Source organism: Chinchilla lanigera, unplaced genomic scaffold, assembly GCF_000276665.1.
Source record: "Chinchilla lanigera isolate Chin_1 unplaced genomic scaffold, ChiLan1.0 scaffold00016, whole genome shotgun sequence".
NCBI classification, from domain to species: domain Eukaryota; kingdom Metazoa; phylum Chordata; class Mammalia; order Rodentia; family Chinchillidae; genus Chinchilla; species Chinchilla lanigera.
Genome location: NW_004955417.1, coordinates 10,812,203 through 10,821,593, shown reverse-complemented (window position 1 = coordinate 10,821,593; position 9,391 = coordinate 10,812,203). Strand labels below are relative to the sequence as shown.

General features: G+C 50.6%; 1 protein-coding gene and 1 long non-coding RNA gene across 5 annotated transcripts in view; one reads left to right on the top strand and one right to left on the bottom strand.

Annotated features, from left to right (window-relative positions):
- Positions 1–7,763, bottom strand: part of Esrp1 (epithelial splicing regulatory protein 1) — a gene marked incomplete at its 5' end in the record, with an annotated part of 67,408 nt that extends 59,645 nt beyond the window's left edge. For all 4 annotated transcript variants that reach the window (XM_005381817.2, XM_005381812.2, XM_005381816.2 and 1 more), the window contains 4 exon segments: positions 2,352–2,466; positions 5,984–6,097; positions 7,166–7,294; positions 7,587–7,763. In XM_005381817.2, coding sequence (XP_005381874.1) covers positions 2,352–2,466; positions 5,984–6,097; positions 7,166–7,294; positions 7,587–7,718 — 490 coding nt within the window.
- Positions 7,764–7,769: 6 nt separating this feature from the next.
- Positions 7,770–8,828, top strand: LOC106148210. The gene is made up of 2 exons (XR_001233449.1): positions 7,770–8,400; positions 8,549–8,828. It is a non-coding gene; the product is annotated as an uncharacterized LOC106148210 (long non-coding RNA).
- Positions 8,829–9,391: the final 563 nt, after the last annotated feature.

Genomic DNA, 9,391 nt, shown 5'->3' with positions numbered 1-9,391 from the left:
GCCTCTTTCTCCCGATGTCTTTAATGTGACACCCACCCCCACCAACATTACTGGGGGGATGCATCCCAGGGGCACTCTACGCTGAGCTACACGCCCAGGCCTTTTTAATTATTCTCTGATGAGGCCTCAATAAGTTCTCCAGGCTGGCCTCAAATCTGCATTCTTCTCGGCTCAACCTGTGCAGTGGCTGGGATTGTGCATGCAGTACGGTGCCTAGCTGGGGTCAAATGTTTGATTCTTATCTCCATGGTCCCTGAAAAGTGACAGCCAGCATACCCTTACAGAGCCAGAATTAAAAGATTTTAAAAAGATCATTAGCCCAGCATCCTACCCACTTACCTAAAGGTCACGTAGTAAGAAGGACTATATACAGTACAGAGAAAATCACAGTATGGCACAAGAAGAAAGCCCAGGTGAACATTTTGAAAACTTTGCTAATAACCCCATTTTTTACACGCATGAAGATCTTAAGAGGCAGACAAAAGAATGGATGAACATTTGACAAGTTTTCTTTAAACGGTCAACACATTCAAAACGCCTAAACCTCAGAACCTCCTATTTATAGGCATGGGCACTTTTACTAGTTCACTGACCAATAATTGCTAGGGAAAGGGTTTTTTTTGGGGTTTTGTTTTTTTTTTTTGTACCAGGAATTGAACTCAGGACCTCACACTTGCCAGGCAGGTGCTATGCCACTGAGCTATGTACCTAGTCCCAGGGTTCTTTATAAGTAACTTGTAGTACATTGCCTTTCCTTCTGAAATTGTCTAAGTTGTTGCAAGATAACGTATGAACTTTTCTTCCCCTATCTACTGCTAAAATTTTACGTGTTTGTACAAGCGCATGCATTACTAACAGCTAACAGCCTGAGCCCCAATTTTTTCCCAGCTGCAGTATTTGTTGTCAGTGCATACTTCTCAAGGGTTCTCACAGTGGCTTTGAGGGAACTCCTTTGACGCAGGTTCCCATCTGATACATTAGCACTTTAAAATCCAAATGCAGGGCTGGGGATTTAGCTCAGCAGCAAAGCGCCTGCCTGGCAAGTGCAAGGTCGTGAGTTCGGTTCCTGGTACTGGAGGGAAAAAAAAAAAAAAAAATCCAAATGCAATGTAGCAGGTCACTCGTGATTTTAAGATTTAGGATTACAGAATCTACATCACATATACTATCTTGGCATGTAAATAATCTGAGGACAATCCCAACCTCATATTGTCACTCCTAAAGATGACTTATTAAAACCACCATGATGGGGCTGGGGATTTAGCTCAGCGGCAAAAGCGCCTGCCTGGCAAGCGCAAGGTCGTGAGTTCGGTTCCCGGTACCGGAGAAAAAAAACAAAACAAAACAAAACAAAAACACCATGATCTTGGGGCTGGGGATTTAGCTCAGTGGCACAGCGCCTGCCTGGCAAGTGTGAGGTCATGAGTTCAATTCCCGGTACTGGAAGGGAAAAAAAAAGAAAACCACCATGATCTGAGGTGGCAGTGGGTTGGGGGGGTGTCAAAAGGTAACCCTTGAACTGCAGCTGGTAATGCAAGATAGGTAACCTACAACCCAAGTAAACTGAAGACCAAGGTAACTGGGACAAAGGGCTTTGCAATCTGCATCAGAGCAATCTCCTCACAAAACTCCATGTCTAAGTCTGTCTACTAACTGTTTATAAATTCAGTTTGAAAGGCTGGGCTGCTGGATATAGTGGCCTATGCCTGTAATCCCAGCACTTGGGAGGCTGAGGCAGGAGGATCGCTGTGAGTTGAGGCCAGCCTGGACTACAAAGTGAGTTCAAGGCCAGCCTCAACTGCATAGTGAGACTCTATCTCAAAAAGACAAAAAACAAAGCAAACAAACAAAAAAAAAGGTGGGCTGGGCTACATAGTGAGTTCAAGACCAGCCTAGACTACATAGCAAGACAGTCCTCCCCACAAAAACAAGAAAGGAAAAGGCCAGGGGATATAGTTCAGCAGGTCCAAGGACTGCTTGGCAAGCACAAGGCCCTGAGTTCTAGATTCCAAGTACCAAAACAAACAATAAATTAAATAAACAAATTCAGTTTAACAGCTACTTTGAAAGATACTTATAATTGTTCTATTGGCTCCTCCTCACACAGTGTGCAGGCGAATTTTGGACAGGACAATTTTATCCACATCCTGACAAAGTTTAAAGCATTTAGAAGTGTCTTGAAGGGGCCGGGGACATAGCTCAGTGGCACAGTGCCTGCCTGGCAAATACAAAGTGCTGGGTTCAATAGCCAGTACCAAAAAAAAAAAAAAAAAATTTCTTGAGTCAGTCATTCCCCCCCGCCCCCGAGCAATATTTTCAAAAAGATTCTTGGCTAATCATTTGAAGGATACACTCTGTCATCGCAGCAACATCCAGCTTGTCAATGTCAGGCGAACCAGGGCAACATTTCTTGAATTCTTTTCGAAGATCAAAAAAGGAATAGAAGCATTCAGGTAGTAATACATTCTGAGGAAGGACAAGGTAGATACTGTTAAGTAGGTGAGTGTGATTCAATGTCTCCCTACTAATTAAGAATCTAAGAATTGAACACAAGCATATTTTACCATGATATTTTAAAATATAAAACTTAATATAAGTAGTTTTTTTAGAATAGTTGCTCCTGTTATTGTTTTAGATCTTGACTATACATCTCACAGAAAAATTTTATTTGAATGGAAGACACACAATCTTGGTGTCCCATTATACATTTTCATTGAAAACGCTCTGGTACATTTTATTATTTTTTTTGTACCAGAAGTCGAACTTAGGACCTTGCACTTGCCAAGCAAGGCACTGTGCCACTGAGCTGAAAACGTTCTGGAAGCTGTAACACATCTGGACTGCTACGTACTATTTTACTATATATTATCTGTGTAAGATACCTTCCCAGCTATACTCATTTTAGACCATCCGTGCATTCAGGCATCTGTTTTCACACAGGTAAGTTGTAAAATTTAGTAGGTCTAACTATTGTTGAAGTGTAATAATGTATATTTTCTGTAGTAAAATAGATTAAAATGGTAAATACCTGATTAACTGACAAAGATTATTTCTGTGCCAAATTATAGTCCCATAATAGTTTTCCTGCCCAGTATTCTGGCTGTATCTTAGAACTCAAACTAGAATTGTAAAATATGTATCACAAATCCCAGGGGCTGGGGATTTAGCTCAGCGGCAAAAGCGCCTGCCTGGCAAGCGCAAGGTCGTGAGTTCGGTTCCAGGTACGGGAGAAAAACCAAAAAAAATAAAAATAAAAAACAAAAACAAATCCCAAAGGGAAGGAGAAATGGTCACCTAATGTTCTTACCTACAAGTATCACTTTTATGGTTACTAAACGAAGTTCAATAGTATAGGAAAATATGACACCATTATTTATTTTTTGTGACCCCAAACCCCTTACTGAATAACTTAAAGATAATTTCTTAAACAGTATTTTTATTTTTTTGGTTTCAGTTCTTTTTTTGAGACAGGAGCTTGCTAAACAACCCAGGCTTGCCTTCAACCAAAGTCCCTCCTGCCTCAGCCCCTTGAGTGCTGGGATTACAGGCCTGTACCATCATGCCTGGCATAGACTTCATAAAGTTTCAAAACAGTCTATGTTTACTTACTAGGAATTTCTACTCATTTGCAGGTTAAAAAACCAAGGAAACAGACTTTTCAATGTTCGTTATTTATTCAGTGATGTCACCTATCCAAATTCCTTCTATTTAATTCTATTAGATATGACATGCTTAAGGGCTGAGAACATAGCTCAGCGGCACAAGCGCCTGCCTGGCCAGCACAAGGTCCTGAGTTCCATTCCAGATGCCAAAAAACAAAACAAAACAAAACAAAAAAATCAAACAAGCAAATACAAATAAATAAAAAGTCCAGAATAGTTTCTGTTTCTTACCACAGGGATTCAGCTACTAGAACATCCATGACTGGTAAGAAGTAATAGTTCTCTGGCTGTACTTTATATTTCAAGGTGCTTAATACTCAGATAAAATTTTGATTAAAAAAAAAATGACATGCTTGTGCTATATTTGAAATCAGATCACTGCATCATGGTCTTAGCTTCCACGTTACCAAAAGAATCACAAATCCTCCCAATTACCTACAAGAAAGCTCTTTTTTTAGGAGGTGCCAGGAATTAACTTAGGACTTTGCACTTGCCAGGCAGGTGCTGTAACCACTGAGCTACATCCCCAGCTCCAAGAAAGCTCATTGAAAAGCTGTTACAACAATAGCTCACATGTACAGCAATGAGGGGTCAATGTAAACAGCTGGACCTATTTAAAATACTACTTGATGGTTATAAAAAATATTAGTACTAAGCATTTTTGTACAGTACAAACACTCCTTAAAAAAAGAATGCTTTTCTACAGAAGCCTCAAAGACTCTACCCAAATATGTTCATGTTAGGAAAAAACATTTTACTCTATTGCTTGTGCTGTTTTCTTCCTGTTTTGTCATTTCGTCTGTCAGTGAATATACAGAAGTACTTTTGTTACGCTGCTAAACTGTTTTAGTTTCTTGGATTTAATGAAAATCGTAAGAGAAGTGGCTGGGGAAACTTTCTTTCCTTAGGAGATTCCCCCAAGCCCAAAACAGGACACCTATAGTAACTAACCCAAGACAGCTGTTTCCCTCCGGCACAGTAAGGACAGCATGGCATCCAGTCCCTCCCCATATCAATTTTGGGGAAGAAGGAACCCTCAAACGTGTCTATTTGTGGATCAAGGATACAGCGACTGGTCTTCCATTTAATACAAAATCAAATAATTACTAAGACTCCTGTCAAAGGAGTGGAACGTTGAGTTTCTCCCGGCAGATTTTTAAAATTTTACAATTAACTAATTCACAGCTTTCCCTACTTCCAGACAATTCTTCCAGGAGATCGGCACTGACCGCACTTGCCCATGTCATCAATTGCCAATCCACACTGCTTCCGCTACCCAAATATACCGTCTTTTCAAGCTCTTGTGATGCCGCCTACCACAATAAAAGGGTTCAGCTGAAACTAATTTAAGTTGTTGAGAGCGGGCGCATTAGCAATGACTGGCTACTGTGGGCAGCTGTCTGTGCTTGTCATTGTCCCATGGCCCATAAGTATTCTTCCCAGGGAAAGAAATCACAGCCTATGCCAGGTAAGAGTGTATTTTCTCACTCAATACTCAAAAAGATTAGCAAAGGGCCAAGGATGGTGGCCCATGCCTGTAATTCCAGCTACCGGGGAGGCTGAGGCAGAAGGGTGAGGTAAACAGGTCGTAAGTTCTAGGCCACCCAGCACAATTTAGTAAGATCTTATCCCAACATAAAAATTGAGTTTAACTTCCTTTTGCTGATCCCCACCCCCAGCTTGAGTACCAGGGTTCAAACTTGCCTGCCTCAGCCTCTCAGAGTGCTAGGATTACAACCTTACACCACCATGGCCAGTTGTTCCCTGCTTCTTAGGATAAAGCATATCCACAAGTAGAATTATTACAATGTATTAAAGTCCTTTTTTTCTTTCCTACTTGTATTTATTTATTTATTTTGGGGGGGTGGGAATTGAACTCAGGACCTTCCACTTGTCAGGCAGGTGCTGTGCTGCTGAGCTATATCCCCGGCTCCTGTATTTATTTTACGTATCAAAAATTCAGCGCCCCCCCATGCTAGCTTTGGAAAAGAGGGAATGTCAAGAATCTTGACAATTTAACAAGAGATTGCATTTACAGATAACCTTAGTTCAACCCCCTCACTACAATCCCAGACATCTCCATACAATTGTCATGCATTTTTAATTGCAGTAAACTACACGTCACAGTAAATGTACCATCTTAACATTAGCACCATCCTTTTCCAGAGCTTTGAAAATCTCCAAATGAAACCTGGTACCCGTTTAAACAGTAACTTCGCCCCGCGGCCTTTAAAAGGGAGATTCACTTGGATACACCGTTTCTTAAAAGCCTCCCACCGTCCCCAAAGTCCGGTCGCTGTTTCCGAAGCCGGCACTCTCACCTTCTTGGAAGCCTCGGGATGCAGGATCTGCCTGATGTGCAGCTGCCCGTCGGTACAGAGGCAGAAGGAAGTCCCCACCCCAATATTCAGCTCATTGCTCACCGACTGGTTAAACTGAAAGAACACAGGGGGACGCGGGGACGCCGGGTTTGCAAACTCTGGACGCGGACCCTAGGGTGATACGAGCCCATCGAGCCGAGGACCCGGAAGAAGACGAACTCCCCACAAACCTAAGGACGCTTTCAAGCCAGTTCGTAGGGCAATGCGGTTCCCCTTTCCCTACCCCCTCTATTTTTTAGACAAATTCACCCAAATCCGAGATCTCATTTCACTAGCAGATTGCCTTGACGTTACATCATTCCCGGGGGTGACTTTTTATTTTTACGCGTCAGGTTTAAGAAACATAACCCATTTATAATTTTAAAAATAAATAAATAAATGGGTAGTGGACACACAGAGCTCTGGAGAGGCGGGGGATACTTCTCGAAACCACCCAGAAATGGTAACTTTCTCCTGCGGCCCGACCTCGCGCGCTAGGGCCGGGCGCGGGACGCAGGCGTTCACCCACGCTCGCACAGGTGCGGGCGCCCCGCCCGGCCCCACGCAGCAGCCCGCAGCACCCGGGCCCCGGGTTCTAGGTCACCTCAACCCCGGAGGAGGGTGCCACCGGCCCTCCGGTGACCCGGCGGAGCAGCGCACAGGTCCGGACCTGCACACCCTTCCCGGGGTTGGGACCCACGCCACGTCGGGAGCGGCGCTGGAACACTGCCTCGCTCGGGAGTCCCGAGGCTGAAAGCAGGCGCGCACTTCTAGGTGGCGACAAAACCGTGGGCGCCTCGGCCCCCGCGCGCGCCACAGCGCCCCCTGCCCCGGCCGGGCCGCAGACGCGAACCCCACCCGGGAGCCGCGCGCCTGGGGTCCGGACCCGGATTCCAACCCCGTTCTCCGACAGGAAAGACGCCGCCGACTCCCGGCCCCAGGGGCGACCGAGGTAGTAACTCGAAGACGGCAAATTTGGGCCCCAGCCCCCAGGCGACGAGGGGCGCCCGCCCTCCCCCCTCCGGGGGCCCCGCCGGCCCACCCACGCGTGATCTCCGGCCGCGTCCCGGGGGCCCGCGCGGCCGCCCGAGGGGTGAGGCTCGCGGGTCGGGTGGGAGTGGGCGGCGTGAGCCAGGCTGTCACCTGTCGCAGAGCTTGGTCCAGCTGCGGAGCGGAGGACAGGCTGTCGGCGTCTATTTTCGTTTCTTCTCTGCAGTCCTCGGTCAGCTCCAAGTGATCCGGCCTCACGAGGGCTTCGTGCAACTGTCCCACCTGCGAGGGCAGAGACGCGGGTCGGGCTCCCCTCTGCGCCCCGCCCCCACCCGGATCAGCTCGCCAGGCCCCCGAGGGGACCCCAGGGCCCACGAAGGCCACCTGGTCTCGGCCCGGCAGGCTGGGCCGGGTTCCGAAGGCTGAAAAGGGCTCCAAGGCGCTTGGCCAGCAAGTTCGGCTTCCCTCCGGCTTCTCTAGGCCGCGGGTCCCGGCTCGCGAGTGGGCAGAGGCGAGGGCACTCGCCTCCCCCTGCAACGAACTCCTCGCCCGGGACACATCCGGGGGCAGTTACCTTCTTGTTGGCCAGATCCACCACCTTCCACAGCAGCAGGATCAGCTCCTTCTCGTCCGAGCCCAGCTTGGCCCCGGTGGCCCCAGCAGTGATCCCAAAAAGCACCACCAAGTAGTCCGGAGACGCCGTCATGGCGAGAGGCGCGGAGGGCGGCGGGCCGGCGGCGCGCGGGTGGGACCGCGAGCCCTCGCTGCGAGCCGAAGGGAGAGCGCCCGCCCCGCTCGCGGCCGCCGGGCGAAAGGCGGTCCGCACCCCGAGCCCGCACCTGGCCGCCGCGCACCCGGCAGGAAGGGGCGGAAGGAGCGCGCGCGGGGCCGCCCTTTTTGTATTCGCTCGCCTGTGCGTCCGCGAGACCGGAGCAGGGCTGCACCCCGGCGCGCGCAATGGCGAAGGCGCCTCTGTTTGGGGAGGCGGCTCTACCTGCCCGCCCCGCGCCCGGCCCCTCCCCCACGCGGCGCAGGTAGAGGCACCTGGCGGCGCCGCCCATTGGCTCCTTCAAACCACGACGTGGCAGCGGCGGGGGAGGAGGCCGCTTGGGGAGGGGGAGAGGGGCGGGAGACAATGGCACGATGAATGGAGAGGCAGGGGCCGGGCGCACGGGGAGGCCCGAGGGGCGGGGACCAGGCGGCGGCGGCCCCGCGGGCAGGCCAGGCGGGCGGGAGGAGGGTGAGGGGCCCCGGGGGGCGGGGGCGGAGTCGCGGGCTGGGTCGGTCCTGGACGTGAACGGCGGCTAGGGGGGCTGCAGGAGAGGCTGGCGGCTAGAGGTCCCGGACGCGGTCGGAGGTCCCGAGGGTCAGGCGAAAGGAGGCCAGAGGTGAGGCCCCGGGTGCGGGGCTGCCGGGGTGCGGCGCCCGAGCGGGCGCGGGGGAGGGACGGGCCCGCGGCAGCCCGGAGGTGGCGGGGGCAATGAGCGAGCCCCGGAAAAGCCGCCCCAGGGCGCGCACACCTTTCCGCTCAAACAGCAGGAGCCCTGCCGCGGCCCCTCCCCTTGGCCAGGCCCACCTTTCGGGAAGCGTCCTCGCGCGGCCGCCGAGTCACCCCAGGATGCAGAGACGCACCGCGCGAGGCAGCGGGGACCCTGCTCCCTTTGCTTCCCACTTTTCCTTGCTATCCCATGTTGGCCTCGGGTGCTAGTTCAAGACCGGAAAACCCTCAGGGTTGGGGCCGGTTCTTTTGATTTGTCTTGAGCTTCAAATAAAATGCACCTACCCCGCGTGCCTAATAAAGGATTTCCACAATCGGCCCAAGTAAGCGTTTTCCTGAATCCTCCACTTGGACCCCCTACGCACTACTTGGGCCTTTTGACTTTGTTTTGTTGAGACTAGCTGACCTGGTACTTGAGGGGATCCTCCTGCCTCAGCCTCCAAAGCGCTGGGTTTGCAGGCGTGCGCCTACCTGCCTTTTCACTTTGTAGTTGGAGTGTTTCGACTTAACCAATATTCCAAACAACCTCCCTCCCGCAACTCAACTCGAGCTGCCCAGAGGCTCGTAGCCCCCAAATCGGGTGGCAGTCCCGTGAGCTATGTTGACATTTTAGAAAGGCGCCAGAAATGGAGTTTGCTGGGGCGTTTTATTTGCACGAGGTCTGCTCTTGGGAAGAGATTCCGGCTGAAGTCGGTCCCCTTCAGCCCAAGTGTCCAGCCCTGCGTACTCGTGCTGTGCAATCAGGTAAACCACACACCTCTCCCTGCAGGAACCGCGCCGAGTGCGAACCGGTCGCCGTGCAGGAAGCAGAGCCGGGGAAGCTGGAGACCCGGCTTCCCGGGGAGGGGCGAGGCGCCCGGGCGGAGCTCCCTGCCGGGCCC